Source organism: Hyaena hyaena, unplaced genomic scaffold (genome assembly GCF_003009895.1).
Source record: "Hyaena hyaena isolate Hyena2069 unplaced genomic scaffold, ASM300989v1 scaffold_592, whole genome shotgun sequence".
NCBI classification, from domain to species: domain Eukaryota; kingdom Metazoa; phylum Chordata; class Mammalia; order Carnivora; family Hyaenidae; genus Hyaena; species Hyaena hyaena.
In genome coordinates this window covers 1,211,673-1,234,847 of record NW_024081223.1, presented here as the reverse complement: position 1 = coordinate 1,234,847, position 23,175 = coordinate 1,211,673, and the positions used below count along the sequence as shown (strand labels likewise).

Sequence of the window (23,175 nt, the reverse complement as noted above, 5' to 3'; positions counted from 1 at the left end):
TAATAATTTCCAGTTTTATTAAATAGCAGATATATTGAAAAGTATAAAGTTAAATATTCCCATATAAGTCAATATTTGCACAATACTGCTAACTTGTTTTTTTTTATTAGGTCATTCATTTCACTTTACAAATCCATTTCATACTTGTTATTAGATCCCTCTCTGGGCGCATTGTTGGAGGTGTGTGGTGGTTCTTTACCCTGATCATAATCTCCTCCTACACGGCTAACTTAGCTGCCTTCCTGACTGTAGAGAGGATGGTGTCTCCCATCGAAAGTGCTGAGGATCTTTCTAAGCAAACAGAAATTGCTTATGGAACATTAGACTCTGGATCCACTAAAGAGTTTTTCAGGGTAAGAGATTCTGTTTGTTACCTCTTTACTCTTAAAATGTAACCATTTTAAACTTTGTTGCCCCCTCACTCTGCTGTGCTCTACACAAAGGTGCCATGTGAAGTAACCTCCATCTCTGTCTTAACTCTACTTCTGTTCTTGACCTTGTCTCCATACCCCTCCCTTCCCTTTCCCTATCCTCAGCTCCATTTTTACTTATTTCCTCATGCCTAACTCCTTAGGAGAGAAACACAGCATTGCAATAGAATTATTTTATAATTATTATTTTTTAATTAAGTTTTATGAAGATGGATTGTCTTTTTGGAATAAAGTTGAAGCAAAGTATAACTAAGTTTAGACTGTTATTGTTTTTGAAACAAAAATGAGTTGTCTTTGGTATTATTTTCAATAAACATGGCTGTCATGTATTTTATATAGTTTACAGTTGAAAATTCACTTTCTAATCTGTTACATTAATTTCTTGTCAGAAAACAGATTATGTTTCCATATTTTGTCAAAGTTTCCAAGAAGAGGCTAACAAAGGTCTTAACTTTTTTAAAAAATGAGTAGTGTAATTATAATGTGTTTGTTAAGTGTATTTTACTTTTTAAAAATATTGTGGCCTTATAATACTTGTTTTTAGAACAAGCCCTATAAATTGATGTTGGCATAATTTTCTTTCATGATTTTTTGAAATTTTCATGAAGGTGTGTGGAGGTGTGTGGTGGTCCATCTATTTCATAATTTTCATGAATTTTCTTTTATATGGACTATTTTCTCTATATAAGAACTTATGATATTAAAATATTTAAACACAGCTGATAAACGCAGGTCTTCAGCCAATGTATATAACATAAGATGATCTCTGATAATCCAACAATATCTTTGAATGTATCTGAATTTTCTAGAGTGAGATCTAGGCAAGTTTACTTCAGAATTGGGATTAGGGCTTCATCTTCGAGTTAAAGTTGTAGAGGATATAATTTGAAGACTGCTTCATCTACATTGCCTCTTGTCTCTTTTCCAAATAACTTCAGCTGAGCTGAAATATGATAGGAGAACAAGTGATGGGGGCAGACCACAGTTGATAACAGATAATAATCTGGGTGTGTGTAGGGGGAAAAGGGCCTTGACGCTTTCTTTAAGCACTGTGACCGAAGCACAGAAATGTGGTCAATCTATCCGCAGCTACTTTGACTTTAATGCAGTTCTATGTGTGAATGTTATAATACAAATTTGCTACTGATGACAGTTTGCTTTCATTTATGAACATAGATGTAATATGCATATAAATATATTTTTAAGTTTATTTTATTTATTTTGAGAGAGAGAGAGAGAGAGAGTGATCAGGGAAGGGTCAGAGAGAGAAAGAAAGAGGATTCTAAGCAGGTTCCACACTGTCAGCATGGACCCTGGCATGGGGCTTGATCTCAAGAACCTTACAATCATGACCTGAGCTGTATATGAATTGAACACTTACCCAACTGAGCCACCCAGGCACCTTACATACAAATATTCTTACTGTAACACAGTGCTCTAGCTTGATCATAACAATGGATCTATTAAAATAAATTATAATATTTCATTGGTTCTTAGAAGCTTATTTTGAAGCACTTTTTATTATTCATATTCCAATAAGACTTTCATTTATTTTATTTGTATAGTTTATAAGTATTCCTCCATCTTGAAGTAAATTAAATATGTGAATGAGGCAAAGTATCTGCTCTATCATGGTTTCCTTAGTGCTACTGATATTGATTAAAACAATCTTACTTGCTTCCATATATTCTCTTACAGAGTAGTGTACGTAGATTGAGGGTTACTGTCATTAGCTTGTTTGCACAACAGTAGTACCAAGTACTCTCCACTGCCGTCCGTTCACATTTCCCGAGCTTTGCAGTATACCTTAACCCAGTCAGCCTTAGAAACATATGTGTAATAATTAAGATGCCAGGAGTCCGTGGTCAGTATATTCAGATTTCCTAGTGGACGAGATGATGAGAAGGCTAGATGAGTCTGGAAAAAGAATGTTGCAGGGCACACAAGACCATGACCATGGACAGCATAGTTCCAATGTGCAGTAGGTTCATGGATGTGTATACATGCACACTTGCCAACATTATTTGTGCTGTGCCATTTGCCAGTGTAAGATTGTGAGCTTACCTTTTCTAGAGTAATAGAGAAGTGGTATTGAGTATTTGGGCAAACTAATAACTTTTATTAGCATCGCTTTCCAAAGCAGTTTCTTATACATTATCTCTTTGTTTGTTAAAGTATAATTAACATACAGTGTTATATTAGTTTCAGGCATACAACAAAATGATTCAGTAACTCTGTGCATTACTCAGTGTTCATAACGATAAATGTACTCTTAATCCCTTTTTCTGTTTTACCCATATCTGCCCCCACCCCACAGCCACCAGTTTGCTCTCTGTATTTAAGAGTCTGTTCTTTTTTTTCTTTGTTTGACTGTTTGGTTTGTTTTTTAAATTACACATATGAGTGAAATCCTATGGCATTTGTCTCTCTATATCAGAATTATTTCACTTAGGTTATTCTCTCTCAGTCCATCCATGTTGTTGCAAATGGCATGATCTCATTCTTTCTTATGGCCAAGTAATATTCCATCATGTGAATATACCACATCTTCTTTATCCCATTATCATTTTTAATCTCACAGTACTTCTGCCTAATAATAAGAATCATGATTTTTGTTTGCATACTGTACGTTATTAAGGTAAAGCTCAGGTAATTTTGCAGACATGACCAAATTCAGGCGGCTATTAAGTGTGCTGAGGGGTTCTTTCCATAATCCATTTTTACCTGGAAAAGTCTGGAGAAAGTTCTCTGAATTTTGTTGCTGCAAAAATGCTGAGTTTGCGTTACATCCGTGTCTGCTTGTGTGATACTAGAGAATTATAATGGTAGAAATTTGGGTGGGGCTTCACTCTTCCTCTCAACATACCTTCACAAGCAACTGATGGTTCAAAATCAACTGTGGTTAGGTGTCAGTGCAGATGGCCTTGTAGTCAGCTTCTCCTCATCTGGCAAAAGAAGGGCACAGGCTCAAAAGTACTTAAGAGCCACACTATTTATTCTATTAGTATTTATTCCCAGTAAAGGGAAGCTAACAAAACAGCATACTTCACCAAAGTGAATAGGAGCTCGGCATGTTAATTCTTCCATCGTAATTTGTTTGTAATTTGGTGGCAATTGGAGAAATTATGTACACAAAAGGTTTGTTTCTGAAAGCTGGATTAAATAAAAAGGTGCTGCTAAATCATGAGTAATTTTCAGTAATTATGCTAACTATATTAATGTTTGATAGTTGGGTGCCATGATGATAATAGTGAAGACAATCTTAGTTTTGCTTAGAATCCCCAAAATGGTTTCTAGGATAACTGTGGCATTCTAACTGTATCCATCATACTTCATACTTTTTCACATAAGGTTTATTGCAGTAGTATACAGAGCTTGAATAACAGATTCCCTTTTGAAAAATATAATTTCTCTTTAGAGTGTCATTTAATATGTATTGAATAAGGTGAAGCTAACTTATAGACATTCTAAAAGCAAATATAATTGATTTTCACTAACATTTTTTCCCTTAAATCCCGGGGTATATGATAATTTGTCAATTAGCTGTAGTCTGGTTGAATTTCTAAGCTTCTGGTGCAAAATGTTACAAAGGATATTCTCCTTGCCTCTATTCCTAAAATTAATAGTCACCACACATCTTGGGTCGTTCTCTCAATTGTGCTTTAGCTCTAGACATGCCTGGGGCTCCTGTAAAGTGGATTCAGGACAGGATGAGAGCTGGCAGATTAATAATCATGATGCCCAGTCTGCCAGGAAAAAGGATATGGATGGAGTAGGCTGAAGTTAGACTGAAGCCATGTATTGTACTCTGTGTTCTCTGGACATCTGTTGTGCTTGCTTTCAGATCGAACTTAGCTAATTACATGTGGAAGCAAAAGCATTTACCATTTTTTACCATTTGCTAATATTTAAAGTTCTAACAGTTATCTTATGTTTCCAAATATGGCTTAATTTGGCTTTATTGATAGCGTTTTCCTTATTGCACTGTTTATGACTAGGAATTTTATTATTTATATTATGAAAAGTTTTCTCCTGCCATAGGGTTTATGAAGCTAATTTTCTGTTTTTATCACAGCAAGAGCTTTGTAGTCATTGGAGAAACTGATTTCAGGTCAGGTCATTGTCCAAATTTTGAAGATATATATAAGTAGCCACGGAATGAAAAATAACTTGTCTTTTGTCTGAAAGTTAACAAATGTTTCCTAAAAGTATATTTTTGTTGGGATGAAAACGTGTTATTTAAAATTATAAGATGAATATTTTATCTTCTTTATAGGGAACTATCTATCTTCTCCTAAGATGATATCAGTTATTCAATTTAAGTCTATAATATTTTCAGATTTCAGCTAAATAATTTAATAAAACCTGTATTATGACAATATTCCTTTAATAAAGTCAGTGAGTGTGCATTAGCTTTAGAATTCCAATTTCAGCTATAAATTTTTTGACTTAAATCAGTGATAAACAGTAAAACAAATATGAATGAAGGATTTACTTTTGTCTGCTAGAGAGAGACAGTAATGGAAGACAGTCTTGTAACCACTTAGAGGTATGAGGAAAAAGACCGGCATCTTCCTTGTCCAGGGTGTTCTGCTATGAAGTGCATATACATCCTTGTACAGAGTGAATGATAAAGTCTGACTCATTTTGGAGTGCTGATCATCTCTAATTATAGTGCCACTGTTGCATACCTATCATAAAGAAAGAATTAGGCTTTCAATTATAAACCACTATTTTTAGACTTTCACATTTTGATAATTTCTTTTTCAATAAAAGAAGACAGGTCTTGAATTAGAGGAGTCTGAGTAGAAAATGATTTTATAGGACCCATACTTATTATGTTCCTATAGAAATGTCAGCTTTGAGGATAGGAAATGCTTTTTATAAATAAACCTGTCATTAACCAGTCAATCTATGAAACACAATTACTACTTGCAGATAAGAAGTACTTCCTTGTGCCTGTCTTAAATCCCCTACACTGACATCTGTTTATTTCCTCTGATTTTCCTCTCTGGAAGCATGAGGAACAGAGTGTATTATCTGGATAAGCATTCTATTTTAATTTTGCTGACTTTGGAAGAAGAAATATTCTAGGACATTGTCAGAGTAAAAGTATTCTCCTTCTCATTTAATGAAGTTAATCATTCCATTCTCAGAAGATAAATTTAGTCTGATAATCCATGAGACTATATTGTAGTTACCCAGCAATGTATACTTTTTATAGAGCTTACAAATAGTATAAATGATAAATAAATAATATTAATGCAGATGTTTCTTACCTGAGTGAAAGAACTAGTTTGAAATTTTCCTTTTATTTATGTATATATAAATATTCAAATGTAAAAAATACACATGCTTTGTTACTATATGGCAAAGTCATATATATGTGATATACTGTAAATAATCACAATTACCAGAGAATTACAGTAATTTGTTTTTTGAAAGACTGAAACCTTTTTTCAACTACTTCTCTGGCATAAATACACCTATTTATATTCATGTAAAAATATTGATTGGAATATGTTTACAAATAAATATATTTGAGCCATTATAACAGCTTTCGTATAGAAATACATTAAGTGTTAGTTGGTTAAAGTTAAGTTTTGTTTCACTTATTGCTTTTGGTTAGCAATGAAGCAGCATAATTTCTTTATTAATATTTTATTGAACTGATTTCACTAATCTTTGGTGGTCCTTTATACTTATTTCACTATATCTGACTAATGACTTCTCTACCATAATTTCCAATATATCACCTATTTCTGTGTAGGTAGAAATATGTATATATACTTCCAACTTATATTTTATATAGGAATATATGTATACTTCTAGCTTTCTATGCATTAACACATATACGTATGCATATCTTTCAGTATTTTGGAAATTAAATGGATATAGCTATATATGTATGTGTGTTATATACAGACATATATATAACTACTAATTTCAAAGTAGACCTTTTATAGACCTTTCATTCATGCTTAAATATTTAAATATTTTCTAAAATACTGAATAGGAAGTAAAAGTTGAATGTGAATAAATTAGCAATAAGCACTAGATGAATATGTTTTAGGTCGCTCATGGCATGGTTAGTGATGAGGGTTTTTGGTGTGATAGTGGGGTTTGCAGGGTCCAGAGCCAATGACCAAGAAAGAATTCTTGAAGACATCTTTGATGCAAAAAGGTAATTTTATTAAAGAACAGGGACAGAACCCTTGGTCAGGAAGAGCTGCCCTGGGGCCCTGAGGAGAGACTGGGGTTGAGGGAGATAAAGTCAAGGGGAAGTTTTCAGTGAGATTTTCATATGCTAAAGAAGACTCCCAGGATACTGGCAGCCTAGCTATTGTTAAGCTAAGGTGGTTTTCCCTCTAGAAAAGAATTAGCATAAAACAGCAGGGAATACTGGAGAGACATTTTACTCTGCCAGCCTCATGTATTTGTCAGTGGGCTGCAAGTTGTAAGGAAATTTGGTTCTACCTGCCAGTTCCTTCTGCCTTTGTTTCCCACACCACTATGGAGGGCTGATGGAGACTTAGGTCTTACGGGACTATGTCTCAATCAGTTAACCATTTGTTTTTCCCCTTTCCTTTGTTTTTGGGCAGCCAGGAGTGCCTGAGGAATATCACGTATATCCCACCTGGGATGGGGCAGGGGTGTGTTTAAAGCCTGTCCGCTTGCCTTATGCTCCCTCATCAGTTAGTGATATTATATATTTTTCTTTCTTAATTTCTTGGGGGAGCCTGATTTTGGTTAACAATCTGCATAGCTGACAGCCCTGCATGTTTAAAGCTTCTTTAGATGATCCAGAACCAGTAGAGATCCTTTCCTCCCTGGTTGTCAGTTTTTCTTTCTCTGGTATTTAAATTTTTCTCACCATTACACAAAACCTCTGAGAACAGTAGTGAATTCTCAAAGACTTTAAGAATACATTTAGTCTAAGCTGCTGAGAAAGCCTGTGTTCTTTCATTTCAGCTAACTGTAGCTGGTTTAACAGTGTAAGAATTGTCAAAATGTTAGAAGGCTTTGCAGATGTTTCCTTTAAAAATTAGTGTCTAATTTAAAGGCAGTGCAGTCAGTATTTACTAAATTTGTAGGAGTATAAATAAATGTTTGAGAAACCATATCGAATCATGTTTTCTGTGATCAAAGTGCTATGGAAGAGGGAAACAAGAATGTGTCTACTTGCTGAATTATGATTATCATGTAGAGTGGTAGCTTCTTTCAGGGTAAATATGAATTTTTTGGTCATCCTTCTCTTTTTATGGCAATGCTCAGTAAACTTAGTGTGCACTCCATCTGATGACTTCATTTAGAGACCACCCTTGTGGGACAGAGGGACGGAGGGCTCATATTATCCACTGGATGAATAATTTGACTCTAATCAGATTACAGAGGCTTTCTATTGTTGTCCATATTAAATAGAACATGCCCCTTTTTCACTACCATCAAATCATGAGGACAATTATTCTAGGAAGATTTCAAATGACGAAGAAATTTTGAAATTCATCTTTCATCTCAAAACATTCACCATATTCCCGCTTAGATGCCTTAGAGATGGATCTCAGTATAAACCTGTAGAGGTACTAAAGATGACATAATGTTCAACTCATTTTATTTTTCTGTTTAGGTAAAAGAATCATTGTCTAGTAAAAGAACTAGTTTGGTGTTCACATCAGTTGCCTTAGTCATTTGTGCAGGCAGTCTCAGAGTTTTGTAGAGAAGAGAAAAGGAATTAGGCAATCATTTAAATATATTGGAATCAAAATCTGAACTAAATGTAAATACTGTTGAAAAAAACGAGAATTCTTTAGTTCGACTTCTGATATTTGAAGAAATATTTGATACTAATGTAATTTACAATTCATGTTTCCAGCATATAATTTTGTTCCAGATCATATTGAGTGATTACCCAAAACAAGTTGCTAGTAAAGGTGGCTGCATGTTTTCATGGGGAAATGAGATTTTAAAAGTAAAATGGTAATTAGAAAAATCAAGTGGTACCAACTATTGTCACAGTCCCCCAAAAAATGATATTTAAGGCTTCATTTTAAGAAACACAGTAGGACCAAGGACATGATATCAACAAGGTGGTAAAATAGGAAACCCCAAACTCTCTTCTCCCCCAACCAGAGACACTGCCTCAGGAACAAAACACTGACAATTTTTCTTTGTGAGAAATCCAGAAACCAGTCAAGGAGTTTCTGCAAACCAAATGAGTATAAAACTAGCCATATCAAACTCTGTAGGAAAATTAATGGCATTCATCATAATCTCTTCCTTGGCACAGTGCACCACAGTTAGAGGAAATGCTTGCTCTTGGCTTCTCCCAGGGGAAGAGAAAGAGAAAAGTGGACTGTGTGGCTTGATTCTAAACACTGACAAATAGGACATCAGGTTGAGGACTGCTGAGAAGAAAGGCAAAGTTTGCACTAACACACATTCACTCCCTGTAGACTATGCCCACCAGCTGAGTGTGCGAAACGTGGGAGAAAACCTCCAACTCCCAGCTTCCCTTTGGGGAGGAAGGAAGTTGGAGCATGGTTTCAACGCTTTGGCTTTTTGGGAGGTAGGAGGATTGCCCAAGGGCTTGGGTTTTGTCTTCCTGTCTCAGAACACTGATGGCCCCTGGCATATACTAGATGCCTTGGAGTTGCTGAGAACAAAAGAGAATTAGATGGTTTGTTACTGTTTCAGAGGATTTGTGGTTTTGTGGTTGGCAAACAGAAGCCAATCCAGCTTGGCAGTCACACCCTTGGAGGAGGGAAGAAACAAGTGGAATATGCATCCAGGCATTGAACTTTTTGGCTTTTTGGTGAAGTACCCAGGGACTGGTCTTTGTCCTCCTGACTTGGAGTGCTAATGGGACCCAGTAAACTCTATGAGCCTGGGCTGATTGCTGAAGAGCTTTCCTTATACACAGCTAGTCCATAAAGACTGGAAGAGATAGCTCTTTTTTAAAAATGCATGATCCCAACACAAAGTTATAAGGCATGTCATAAACATAAAGAAATATGGCCCAACCAAAGGAAAAAAATTAACCTACAGAAAGTGACACTGAAATGGAAATACGTGAATTACCTGACAAAGAATTCCAAATAAGTGTCACAAAGATGTTCAAAGAGCTCCAGAAAATGATACATGAACAAACTGAGAATTTCAACAAAGAGAAAATATAAAAAAATAGATTTTGGAAATGAAAAATACAGTGTCTGAATTAAAAAATACACTATAGGGATTCAACTTCATAACAATCAAGCAGAAGAAAAAAATCAGCGAACTTAAGATAAATCCTTTGAAATTATACAAATAAAGGATCAAGAAAACAGAAGGATAAAGAGTGAAGAAAGCCTAAGAAGCTTTCAAAAAGACACATTATGGAAGTCCCAAAGGAGAAGAGAAAGAAGCAAAAAACCTATTTAAGGCAGTAATGGCCCCAAACTTCCCAAATCTGGAGAAAAGAATAACTTCATGAAACACAAGGAATTCTAAGTAGGATGACCCCCAAAAAAGTGTACCCTGAGAAACATAATAATCAAATTGTCAAATGTCAAAGAAAAGGAATTTTGAAAACAGCAAGAGAAATGTGACTGTCACATACATGTTGGCACGCATAGCACAACTAGCAGATTTATGAGCAGAAACCTTGTAGGTCAGAGGGAATGGGATGATATATTCAGAGAGCTGAGAAAATAAAGAAAACTGCAAACCAAGAATACTCTATCTGACACAATTGTCCTTCAAAAATGAAAGAGAAATAAAGACTCTCTCAGATAAACAAAAGTTGAGAGAGATCATCAACACTAAAACAGCCTCACAAGAAATGTTCAGGGGACTCCTTTAAGTTGAAGTAAAAGGATGCTGGACAGTAACACAAAAGCACATGAAAATACAGAGCTCATTGGTACAAGTACATACATAAACAAATGTAAAATACTGTAATACTATAACAATGTTGCAAAAGTCTGTTTGAATTCTGCTGTGAAGATTAAAATATAAAAGTATAAAAAAATAAATATATAATATACATTAACTGCGGTACAATATAAAAAGATTAATTTGACATCAGTAATATACATTTTGAGTGGAGAAGTAAAAGAGTAAAGTTTTTGTATACAATTGAAGTTAAGTTCTTATAAGCCTAAAATCAATATTTATGGCTATAAGACATTTTGTGTAACTTCCATGGTAACCGCAAAGAAACAACTTTTAGAAGTTACACAAAAAAGTAAGAAAGCGATCAGTTTGTCACCACAAAGAAATTAATGAAATACAAAGAAAGATGGCAAGAGATGAAAAGATGAATAAAAAAGCTACAGAAAACAATGAACAAAATGGTAGGGGTAACCTATCAGTAACTTTAAATGCAAATGTATTAAACTCTCCAACTAAACAACATAGGGTAGGTTAATATACATTTTTTTAAAAAATCCAATTATATGCTGTTCATAAGAGACTCACTGTATTTTTATTTTTTAGTATAATTTATTGTCCAGTTATCTAACACACAGTGCTTTTGCTCATATGAGGAAGAAACGCACTTTAGATTTAAGGACACACATATGCTGACACTGAAATGATGGAAGGTATTGCACACGAATGGCAACCAAAAGGGAGCAGGCCTGGCTCTACTTATATCAGAGTGAATAGATGCTAAGTCAGAGAATTTTGTCTCATTATAGTTTTACACATCAGAGCTCTTAAATGTATGAAGCAAACACTGACAGAACATAAGGGAAAAATAGCATCACAATGATAGTAGGAGATTTCAGTATCCCATTTTCCATAAGGAAAAAGCATACAGACAGAAGATCAGAAAGGAAAGAAGATGGAACAGCACTGTAGACCAAACGAACCTAACAGAAATATACAGAACATCAGATCCGAAAGCATTAGAATACACAGTCTCCTTTTTTTTTTTAATGTTTATATTTATTTTTGAGAGCAAGAGAGAGCATGAGCAGATGAGGAGCAGAAAAAGAAGGTGACACAGAATCCGAAGCAGGCTCCAGGCTCTGAGCTGTCAGCACAGAGCCTGATGCAGGGCTTGAACCCACAAGCCATGAGATCGTGACCTGAGCCAAACTTGGGTGCTTAACCGACTAAGCTACCCAGCCACCCCAGAATACACATTCTCCTTAAGTGTACGTGAAACAAACACTCTCCAGGAGAGAAGACATGTTAGGTCACAGAACAAGTCTTAAATACAAGAAGACTAAAATCTTTTCTGACCACCATGGAATGAAACTAGAAATCAATAGCATGCATGGGGAAACAAATATTTACTAATATGTGGAAATTAACACACACTTGAATAATCAGTGGATCAAAGAATAAATTGAAGAGTAATAAAAAAGTATCTTGAGACAAACAAAAGTTGATACATAATATACCAAAACTTATGGTCTGCAGCAAAAGCAGTACTAGAAAGAAAATATCTAAAGTACCCCATGATTTGCAGATGCACTGCATTTCCTATGAAAATCCCAATGCCATTTTTTACAGAAATAGGAAGGAAATCCTAAAATTCATATAGAATTATAAAGAATAAGAAATAGATAAACCAATCTAGGGGACCAGAAACAAGCCTTACACTCCTGACTTGAAACGTATTAGAAAGGTAGGGCCCTGGCCCAAAGATGGACTTACAGACCAATCGAACACACTGGAAAGCCCAGAAGTAAACCCATGCATGTATGGTTAAGGGATTTTCAACAAGGATTGAAGCCTCCATAGTGGGGAAAGGACAGTCTCTTCAGAGAAACGATGTTGGGATAACTGGATACCCACATACAAAGAGATGGAATAAGACTCCTACTGTACACAAAAACAACCCAAAATGGATTAAATATTTAAAAGTAAGATCTGAAACTATATAGATTTTATAAGAAAACATAGGGGATAAGCTCTCTGACTTTGGTCTCCGCAAAGGTTTTATGGATATGACAAAAAAGCACAGGCAACAAAATGAAATGTAGACCAGTGGGCTACATCAAATTAAAAACGTTTGGGACGCCTGCGTGGCTCAGCTGGTTGAGTGTCTGACTCTTGATTTCAGCCCAGGTCGTGATCCCAGGGTCATGGGATCAAGATCCGCATTGGGCTGAGAGTGGAGCCTGCTCAAAATAAATAAACTTTTTAAAATATGTTTATTGCAGGATACAATGAACTCTCCAAATTGAGTTAGCAGTGTGGTAATAGAGGGAAAGAAAGATAGAAACTGCTGCAGACTTTGATTTTCTAAAGGGATTTATATTTATATAGACAAAAGACTATGTCTATAAGTTAATGATATTGTCATAGGCACTCTGTGACTTTTGCCACCTTCCTTCTTTGCTACCATATTTTGTTTCACTTTCCGTGAGTTCCAAGGTTTTTTGTTTGTTACTTATTTAAAACTCAAATTCAGTCATTTTTTTTCTTTTTTAAATTAAGTTTAAATTTTAATTCCAGTATAGTTAACATATGGTGTTCTGTTAGTTTCAGGTGTACCATATAGTGATTCAACAAATCTATTCATTACTCAGTGCTCATCACAATAAGTATACTTTTGATCCCCTTCACCTATTTCACCCATCCCTCCCCACCCCTCCCTTCTGCCAACCACAGAGTTTGTTCTCTATAGTTAAAAGTCTGTTTCGGGGTGCCTGGGTGGCTCAGTCGGTTAAGCGTCCGACTTCAGCTCAGATCTTGATCTCACGGTTTGTGGGTTTGAGTCCTACATCAGGTTCTGTGCTGATGGCTCAGAGCCTGGAGCCTGTTTCGGATTCTGTGTCTCCCTCTCTCTCTGACTCTCCCCTGTTCATGCTGTCTCTCTCTCTCTCTCAGAAATAAATAAAACATTTAAAAAAGAAAAAAAAAAGTCTGTTTCTTGGATTCTCTCTCTCCCTCCTGCTCTCCCCACCTCCTTCCATCCATCCATTTTTCTTTATTTTTCTTTATTCATTTGTTTTGTTTCTTAAATCCCACATATGGATGAAATCATATGGTATTTGTTTTTCTCTGAGTGACTTATTTTACGTAGCATTATACTCTTTAGCTTCATCTTTGTCTCGCAAATGGCAAGATTTCATTTGTCTTTATGGCTGAATAATATTCCATTGTATGTATACAACACATCTCTTTATACATTCATCTATTGATGGACATTTGGGCTGCTTCCGTGTCTTGGGTATCATAAATAATGCTGCTTCAAACATAGGGGTACATGTATGCCCTTGAATTAGTGTTTTTGTATTTTGGGGGGTAAATACCTAGTAGTATAATTACTGGATCATAGCATAGTTGTATTTTTCACTCTTTTGAGCAATCTCGTACAATTTTCCTCATCTTTCAATTGCTTTAAAAAAAAGGCTAGGGGTGCTGGTTGAGTATCTGACTTTGGCTCAGGTCACCATCTCCCAGTTCCTGGGTACCAGCCCCACATCAGGCTGCTGACAGCTCAGAGCCTGGATCCACCTTAGGATTCTGTGTCTCCCTCTCTTTCTCTGCCCCTCCCCCATATCTCTCTTTCTCTCCCTCTCTCTTTCAAAAACAAATAAACATTTAAAAAGGCTAAATTAGAAATTTCCTATCTCTATAGACGCCCTGATGAAGTTGGATAAAGAAGCTCAATTAAAGTCTTTTAGAAGCAAGCTCTCGCATTACAGATAAAGTTCCTTCTAATAGTGATGGTGAACTTACATGGCATCAGCATTTTCATCCTTAAACGTACAACTTAGGTTATAAATTACCTCTCAAATTCTGTTCATGTTTGAAATATCATGTCATTTGTGAAACATGAATCATGACATAATTATTGACTATGTCATGAATATTAACTTGCCACTTTAGTCAGCATTAAATTCCATTTTTTTGGTTTTTATTGTTACAGTTTTGAGAAAGCTCTTTGAAATTAAATCTTGCTTCCTAAGTGTTTTCATTCATTGGTCCTAATTCTGTCATTAGTAATGGTTATCTTTTCATATGACACATTAATCAAATGCATAAGATAACTACCATCTTTTCCTTAAATTTTATCATTACCTAGCCTAAGAATTCTGAATTTCCTACACCATTCTTTATTAAATTTTTCTTTTCAACCCTTTATCCTGGTCTCTGTATCTTTTGAAAGTAGCTTTTTCAGTATTATTCTTAAAGTGTGGTATCTAGATGTAGGGTTGTGACTTGGTCTAACTCTAAAGGATCTTAGCCAGACTCTGAAAATTCAGATTTCAAATCAGTTTCAACCTCAACACCTGTGTTCTTCACACAACAGAATGTTTACATTCAAGAAAAAGGAAAACAATGGTTTAAATCAGAGAATGTGCTCTCCAGCGGCTACCAACACACCATTCTGTTACCCCATGTTTATCTGTTTCACTCACTCACATTCTCTTTTGGACCCTCAAGGTATTTAAGTTACAACTGTTATCTAGATGCAATAATTCCATATAAAACCTTCAAGTTTGTTAGTGTTTGTGGCAACTGCATATTAATAGATTTCCCTAAAGTTGTTTACTGAAAACTCCAGTGATTTTAAGATGAATGGCAGTAAGCCTCATGTCTACCATTCTGTGAATATGCAGTTGACTGAAGCCCATGTCAGATTTTCCATTCATCCCTTATATTTCTCCTTGGTTTTAGGCTTTTTTGCCCAAGCCCATAAAGTTGAAATATTGATTCTGTCATCATAAAAATATCTGTAACTTTGAATCATTTATCATTTATGTCTTCATCTAAATCGCCGGAAACACTGAACTCTATGTGTGGAATCAATGGTATAAAGAAGTTTCCCTTCAGTGAGCTGAAGTTTTTGCATGTTAATAAGTAGTAACCAATATTCTTTGGGTGTGATTGATATTTTAATCATAAGCCCTCCTAATAACCTGAGCTCTCCATGTAATCCACAAAGATAATATGAGATATTTTGTCAAATACAATGATGATACTCAAGATATTATCTGTTCAAATAGACCTTGAATAGGTCAGTAGAGTAACCCAATTAAAAATAAAAGATCTGGTCGTTGGGTATCATTTGCTCTTCAATTCACATTATATTCACATGGGCACAAATAGGTAATATATAAGATATAACTAGGAGTATACGTCAGTAATCATATCATTCACTCATCTTAAGGGAATGAAAAGTGGAAATATCAATTACATTTTCAATTTTAAAGACATAATTTTCTATGCGGAAAATTCTCAAAAGGATTTGATTCTATTAATAATATATTCATTAACCTGACTCTGTATTTTTCACATTGGAAAGTAGTTTCAAAATGCCAAAGAGAACTCTGAAAAATAATTTGGCTTTATTTTTGGTTGATTACATGCTACAACAGATCCAATCTACTTAAGCCTCAGTTTACTTATTGATAAATTATACACTAATATTTAACTAAATTTAATATTTCTCTGAATTTTACAATATTGTCAAGTGACCTTCTTCTTAATAGAACAATACTTATCTAAATACTATGCTTGATTATTTTCATTGTTTAATGTATAAACACATGTATTGAAGAGTTGGGTTTCCAGATCTGTTTCCGGCTTTTCTAAGGATAACAAATTATGTTAACTTAGACAAGTTACTTAATTTTCCTAAGTCTTACTCTTAAAATAAAGGGCTCAGAATAAAATAAATGATTTCTAAGATCCATTCTAGTGGTACTCTTTCAAAAACTTAAGTGGTTAACATTTTAGTTATATTCTTTTATAAATACCATTTCAATGTTTTAAAGCTGAAAAATTGCTAGAAATACAGTTAATGTGAATAATGATTGGAGAATTGGTTTTATTTAAAATGAAAGACTAATTATGGGGTGACTGACTGGCTCAGTTGGAAGAGCATGAGACTTGATTTCTTGGGTTGTGAGTTTGAACTCCACAGTGGGTGCAGAGATAGCTAAAAAACAAACAAACAAACAAACCAAACCACACTTCTATAAAATATTTTATTAAGTATAATCCTTAAGAATAGTAATTTTTTCCAGTTTATTTAATTATTGTTTACATTTTTTAATGTTTATTTATATTGGACAGAGAGAGAACAGCAGAGTGGCAGAGAGAGAGGGACACAGAATCTGAAGCAGACTCCAGGCTCTGAGCAGTCAGCAGAGTCTGACACGGGGCTAGAACTCACAAACTGTAAGGTCATGACCGGAGCCGAAGTCAGATGCTTAACTGACTGAGCCACCCAGCATTTTTCATAGGGACTGCAGACTTTAAACAGTAAAGAATAACAGAATGAGAACGTGAAATTTGTTTTTGAGTACCAACTCTCGTGGTTTCCAGGAACAATTTGAATTTTGGCTTCCGCCTGTAATGAAGCAATGGGCCATGCTGTGAGTTCCACAGGATCAGGCAAAAGAGTAAAATCCTTGGGGCACCTGTGTGGTTCAGTCGGTTGAGCGTCTGACTTCGACTCAGAGCTTAATATCTCTTGGCTCATGTCATGGTCTCGCGGTTTATGTGTTCGAGCCCTGCATCAGGCTCTCTGCTGACAGTTCGGAGACTGGATCATGTTTTGGACTCTGTGTCTCCCTCTCTCTCTCTGCTCCTCTTGCCTCTCAAAAAATAATAAAGAATCAGGCAAAAGGTTAAAATCCTAAAATGAAGGGTAAATATTTTTTATCTTAAATGCAAATTTTTACAAAATGTCAGCCAAATGGACTAGGAACAAGGATATTAATTCACAGATTGACAATCTATACATTCAGGATGATTTAGGCCAAGTTCTTTCACTCACAGAAACAGTTACCTTCTTTTTAGTTACTGTACCACCACAGACACTATAGGTTTTCTAGAGAAAACAGGTTTTCATGAAGAGTATCTCTATTCATGTTTGAAGGGAAAGTAAGACTAGACATTACCAAAGTGGGAAGCACTGCTCTAAAAACTGTGTAAATTCTCTCCCGAGGTAGTCACGTCAGCCATTTGGAAATCTGCACATACAACTTTTGGACATCATTTGTGTTTGGTAATCATTTAGAATTCCCATTCCAGCAACAAAACATCTGAAATTGTGAGCTGGTATTTTGAAGTTAGTGGGTAAATGAAATTTTTTTGAAAGGAACTGTTGAAAGAGTTAACAGACTGGTAAAGAATGCCCACAATGCGGCACCTACATTTCCTACTCATTCTTGAGTAAATATGTATGTTTCAGAAGGATAGTAACCATTTCCTTTAAAAAGTCATTTTTTTTTCCTTCAGGGAGAAAGGCTCATTTAGCTGTGAGAAAAATTAATGCTTCTAGTACTATATAAGAGGAAGAAATAAAACTAAATTAAAATGACTGTTCGGCTTCTTTCACAGAAAAGGAACCCATCTTCTCTTTAGATATAATAATATCTGGTCTGTTTATATGGAACTTTTCCCCAACAACACTAGACAGTGGCCATATTTTCTCTTTTAAGAAAACATTAAAATTTCACATGGTTATTTTCTGTGAACTATTAGTCAAATCGATATGCCCATTACTAACATCAAACCATAGAAAGAGATTTGAATAGCCACATCCAAGGAGCCTTGGCTCCAAAAAAAACACAGAGTAGTCCACAGTGTTGTCCTGACCAGGCTATCATTGGTCTCTTCTTAACAAGGCATCACTTATCTTCTCACCAAAATGTGATGGCAGATGACATCTTGAAACAATCCAATTCACTTTATCATACTTCCTGAAAGAACGCTTGTCCTTGATTTAACATTAAACTTAAGAAGCATAGACTTTTTTTGGCTCCGTTGTAGTATATAGATTTGAGGAGGAGTGGAAAAGGGAGTTATAATGATTTCTAACAAAGGCTTAGATGGCGCCAAGAGATTAGAAACCAATGCCAGGCCTTCATTTTCCTTCTGCATTGCAGCATTCTTTTCTCTCGGGACCAGTATTACCAATGATAAGAAAGTGTATGGTTTATTTAAAAAGTCAGTATGTTTTGACTGTGTTCTCTCTCCTACCACGTTAAAACATGCTCAAATCTAAACATGGCTTAGAAGGGTAGTGACCATCATGGCCTGGTGCTCATCTTCAAAGTTCACACACCAGGGTTAAGTGAGTCAGTTTGATTAGTGTTTGACCTACATTTTTCAGGTAATTGCCTAAATTTTCTAGATGCTTTTGCTGTAGAATAATGTCTATAACATACATTGCTGGAATACAGAATTTTAATAGGAAAAACTACTTATATACATTACCTTAGTTGACCACATGGGATAGTATTAACTTGGAAAAAAATCCCCATTTATTTTAGTCTATATATTCTAAGAAATAAGTTGCCAAGAGGCTGGAGTGGTTAGGAAAATTATAGTATACTCTCCAGTGCATCAGATAACCCATTAACTTACAAATCAGGCCAAATTAAACATTGTCACCTAAACTACCTGGCAATAAAAATAACTATAATTTCTCACACAGGCTTTTGGATGGTAAGCCTAGGGTGAGTTTCTCTTTGCCTTTGGATTGCTGGTTTCTTTTTTCAGTTGCTGTGGTTTTGGAGAAAAACAGGATTTCTAGGCATCATCTATTTACTTACTTAATTCATGTTAATAATTTTGCTGAAATTGTTAATAAAAATTAAATGCAGATCCTTGAACTATCTCTCAGTAAATATGTAGTCAGATTGTTCCTGTTGTTTTTTGAAGGCAGTTAGAAAGTTCAAATCAAATGTCTTGAATGAAGTTTTTAACACAACAGTATTATACTCTTTGTGAATTACCCTCCTCGGGCACCTTCGGCCAAATCTGTCCAAAGAAGTAGTTCTTGAACATATATGGTTGTGAAAACAGTTAATTAACTTTGTTAAGGAAGTAAACCGTAAACAAACAACTGAAAAACAAATGAATGAACCCATCAGGAAAATGTATGCATCTTTCAAAAATTCTGATCTCTGAAAAAATTACTTCTAGGTTTATGCAGTACCAGCATAGATCCTTTATAATTTATAGATTATATTAATTTATAGATTTTTAAAATTAATCCATAATTATATCCTAAAATCTTAGTCAGTTAAAAAATATGCCATAATACATGTGAAGCGCAATCACAGAAAGTGACTGATATAACTTACTAGAACTTAGATGTCTAGATTATCATGTCAGAATTGTGTATCTTCCAAATGATTCAAAACTCCCAAGGTTGAGTAGCCCTGTCAAAACACTCTAGCTATATATATATATATTTTTTTCCAGATTACATTTTAAAATCCTTTACTCCTTAGAGATAATATTTTGTTCATACATTGAAAAATATATTTAACTGGAAAGATTTTATGAATGAAACTGGAAATTTTTCTTCACTTCATGAATATTATTTTTTACATGATTGAAGTTATTTAAATGTCTCTTCAAAAATTGAGTCTTTACAAACAAAAAAGCAGACTCTTAAATATAGACAACAGGAGTGCCTGGGTGGCTCAGTTTGTTCAGCATCCGGCTAATGATTTTGGCTCAGGTCATGATCTTGTAAGTACAAGCCCCAGGTCATTGGGCTTTGCGTTGACAGTGTGGAGGCTGCTTGGGATTCTCTCTGCTCCTCCTCTGCTCACAGTCTCTCTCTCTCTCAAAATAAATAAATAAACTTAAAAAAAAAAAACAATGAATAGAAAGAATAAACTGGTAGTTGCTAGAGCGGAGGGGAGGTGTTTCAGAGAAGGGGTGAAATAGGTGAAAGGGATTAAGATTACATTTGTTGTGATGAACACTGAGTGATGTATAAAACCGTTGAGTAACTATATTGTACACCTGAAACTAATATAACACAGTATGTGAATTACACTGAAATTTTTAAAAAAAGCAAATATGTTTGGAACAGCTTGAATACGTAAACTTAAATATATATATATATTATTTGAAGAGAAGTCCTACCTGGTTGGCTCAGTTGGTTAAGCATCTGACTCCTGATCCCAACTCAGGTCACGATCTCATGGTTTGTGAGGTTGAGCTCTGTGTCGAGCTTTGCACTGCTAGTGCAGAGCCTGCTTGTAATTCTTTCTCTCTTCCCCTCCCTTGCTCTTGCAGTGAGCTCTCTCTTTCTCTCAAAATAAATGAATAAACTTATAAAAAGAGAGAGAGAAAGAAGTCATCTTGATTTTAATTTCTATTTTTCCTTTTACATTATTGCTAATTTTTGGATTTTTCCTGAAGGGCACGCATATTTGTGAAGCATTTTATAAGATATTTTATGTACCAATATTGAATTTTCAAGCTTAAAATAATTACATTTAATGGATTATTGGATAAAAGTTTATATATTTATAATAAATATGATTTAATTTTGTACTCTTCTGTATTATGATTTTTATTTCAAAACACTTTGATATTACCTACTTTTGTGGAAATTCTGACACAAAAAGACTTTGGAGTTTAATGAGATTGTGTGATATATAATCAAACTCAAATATTGTAGCATTTTTAATTTAGTAGAGACTATGAAGGAAAAGTGAAGGAGAAAAAAACAGTATAAACAATCTTCTATAGTAGGCAAAGATGCAGATAAAGCAAAAATAGTCCCCTTTCTAGCCAATTCACAGGGTGTTCAGTTAGCATATATTAATTACAAATCTTTCATGTGAAGATGCACGAGACACTATGAGGGTTATGAAGACAAAATTTCCCTAATTGAGGACCTGTTGGAGTTTTCATAGTCATGAATGTACTGTCACAACAGAGAGAAAGCCTGCTTCCTTAGGTAATTAAGTTTTAAACGTGTTATCTCAAGAGGGGGCACTGTTTAGAAATAGAAACAGATTTAAGAATGGTTTACATCAGGGGCACCTGGGTGGCTCAGTGGGTTAAGTGTCTGACTTCGGCTCAGGTGTGTTGGTGAGTTAGCATTCTGTGTTGGGCTCTGTGCTAACAGCTCAGAGCCTGGAGCCTACTTCCAGTTGTGTCTCCCTCTCTCTCTCTGCCCTTCTCTCTCTCTCTCTCTCTCTCTCTCTCAAAATAAACATTAATTTTTTTAAAAAATTTTAAAAAAGAATGACTTAGACAAATTTAGAAAAATAAAGAATAGTTTAGATGATATAGATGATTAAAAAATTACTAATAAGAAAGGAACTCATGTAGGTTTAGGGTGAAGTATTTTTTAGGAAGGACATTTAGGTCTTCTTACAACAGAGAACACCAAGGTCCACAGGCTGCCTCAATATAGCAGTCCCTCTTCCGGTGGAGGTAAAGAAGAGGTGCAATCAGTGAGATCCTCTCACTGTTACCTGAATTATAAACTTAGTGATTCAAGCCTACTCCATACTTTATTTACACTCAACTGTGGATTTTCACCAAAATTGAATACTTAAATATGCATACATATATATTTATGTATATACATACATCTATCAATAAGATGATAGATGGATAGATAGATAGATAGAGAGATAATCTGCCCTCATTCCTAAGGCAGTATTATAAACAAATTTGGATTTGTATTCTATTTGCTTATTTATTGATTTATTAATTGATTTATCCTTGCTCTCTCTAAGATAAAGATTATCTTTTTTAAACTCTGTCGAGTAAGAAACAAACACAAAGCCCCCCAAATCTCATGAATCTTAAAAGTAAAATTTCAATTTAAAGTTTTTATTTCAAACCTCCTATATTTCAATAGTGAAAGGGGTTATTCAGAGCCACTTTCCCAAGAGGGATTAAAGTCAGTTGAGAAATTGTGAATAGAAAAATAAGCAGATATTCAAATCCTGTGACTTTCCAACTTTGTGGTCAGCTGTCTTTTTTACTCTAGTGAAGTATTAAGTAACTCTTTTGAAGTATGTCTTTGCTCTTGAGTCAATTAATTTTAAGATAACTATTCCCTCAAGTATACTGGTACAATTAGCCCTCCTTTCTTTCCTGATACTCATAAGAATATTGTTTCCAGTGCATATTGTAATAAGCAGTATTTTAGTGTTTAAATATTCAAAATCAAAAATGTTTGACTTAGTAAAGACAAATTTAATGCCCCAAAGATATTTCTTTGAAAAATCAGTGTTATTCCGGAAGCATTTGTGTCAGCATCTAGTAGAGGTTTCCAGCATTATTTTTTATTATTATTCTTCCTTAGATGACTGTCATTGCATTAGGATCTTCCCACTTACATGCCTGACCAATTAACACTACACAAACTCTTTTTCTCCTTCTCTAATTAGGGATAGATCATTTTAGATTTTAGCAGTGAAGGTATACTTTTGCCTGTCACTTAACTAGAATTATTCCTAGAGGTAATATAGGGTAGTTTTCAACATATTTTGGAGTGTGAATATCTCAGATTGTTTTTTGGTGGTGTAGTATTTTGTTTACAGCTAAAATGTGTCATAGCAAAACCGCCTGTGAGGTCCTTCTAAGTGTAAAGGAAAACATAATTTTTAAGATGGAGGCTTATCCATATTCCATGCACCGTCTATGATTATTTTGAAAAGTACTGCCTTCCTCTGTGTTTTGTTAAAAACAACAACAACAACAAAACAAAATCTTTTAGGCCATCTCTTCACTCTGTCTGGCACCTTACTTTTTCTGCAGAGATCTAAAATTGCAGTGTTTGATAAAATGTGGACCTATATGAGAAGTGCAGAGCCCTCTGTGTTCGTGAGGACTACGGCGGAAGGGGTAGCCAGAGTGCGGAAGTCCAAAGGAAAATACGCCTACTTGCTGGAGTCCACGATGAATGAGTACATCGAGCAAAGGAAGCCTTGTGACACCATGAAAGTTGGTGGAAACCTGGATTCCAAAGGCTATGGCATCGCAACACCTAAAGGATCTTCATTAAGGTGGGTGGAAT

At 34.9% G+C, this 23,175-nt stretch overlaps 1 protein-coding gene across 1 annotated transcript in view; it reads left to right on the top strand.

Annotated features, from left to right (window-relative positions):
• GRIA2 (glutamate ionotropic receptor AMPA type subunit 2) overlaps nt 1-23,175 on the top strand; it is a gene marked incomplete at its 5' end in the record, with an annotated part of 60,700 nt that overhangs the window by 33,702 nt on the left and 3,823 nt on the right. The window contains 2 exons of the mRNA XM_039256866.1: nt 155-353; nt 22,917-23,164. Coding sequence (XP_039112797.1) covers nt 155-353; nt 22,917-23,164 — 447 coding nt within the window. The remainder of the gene's footprint in view (nt 1-154; nt 354-22,916; nt 23,165-23,175) is intronic.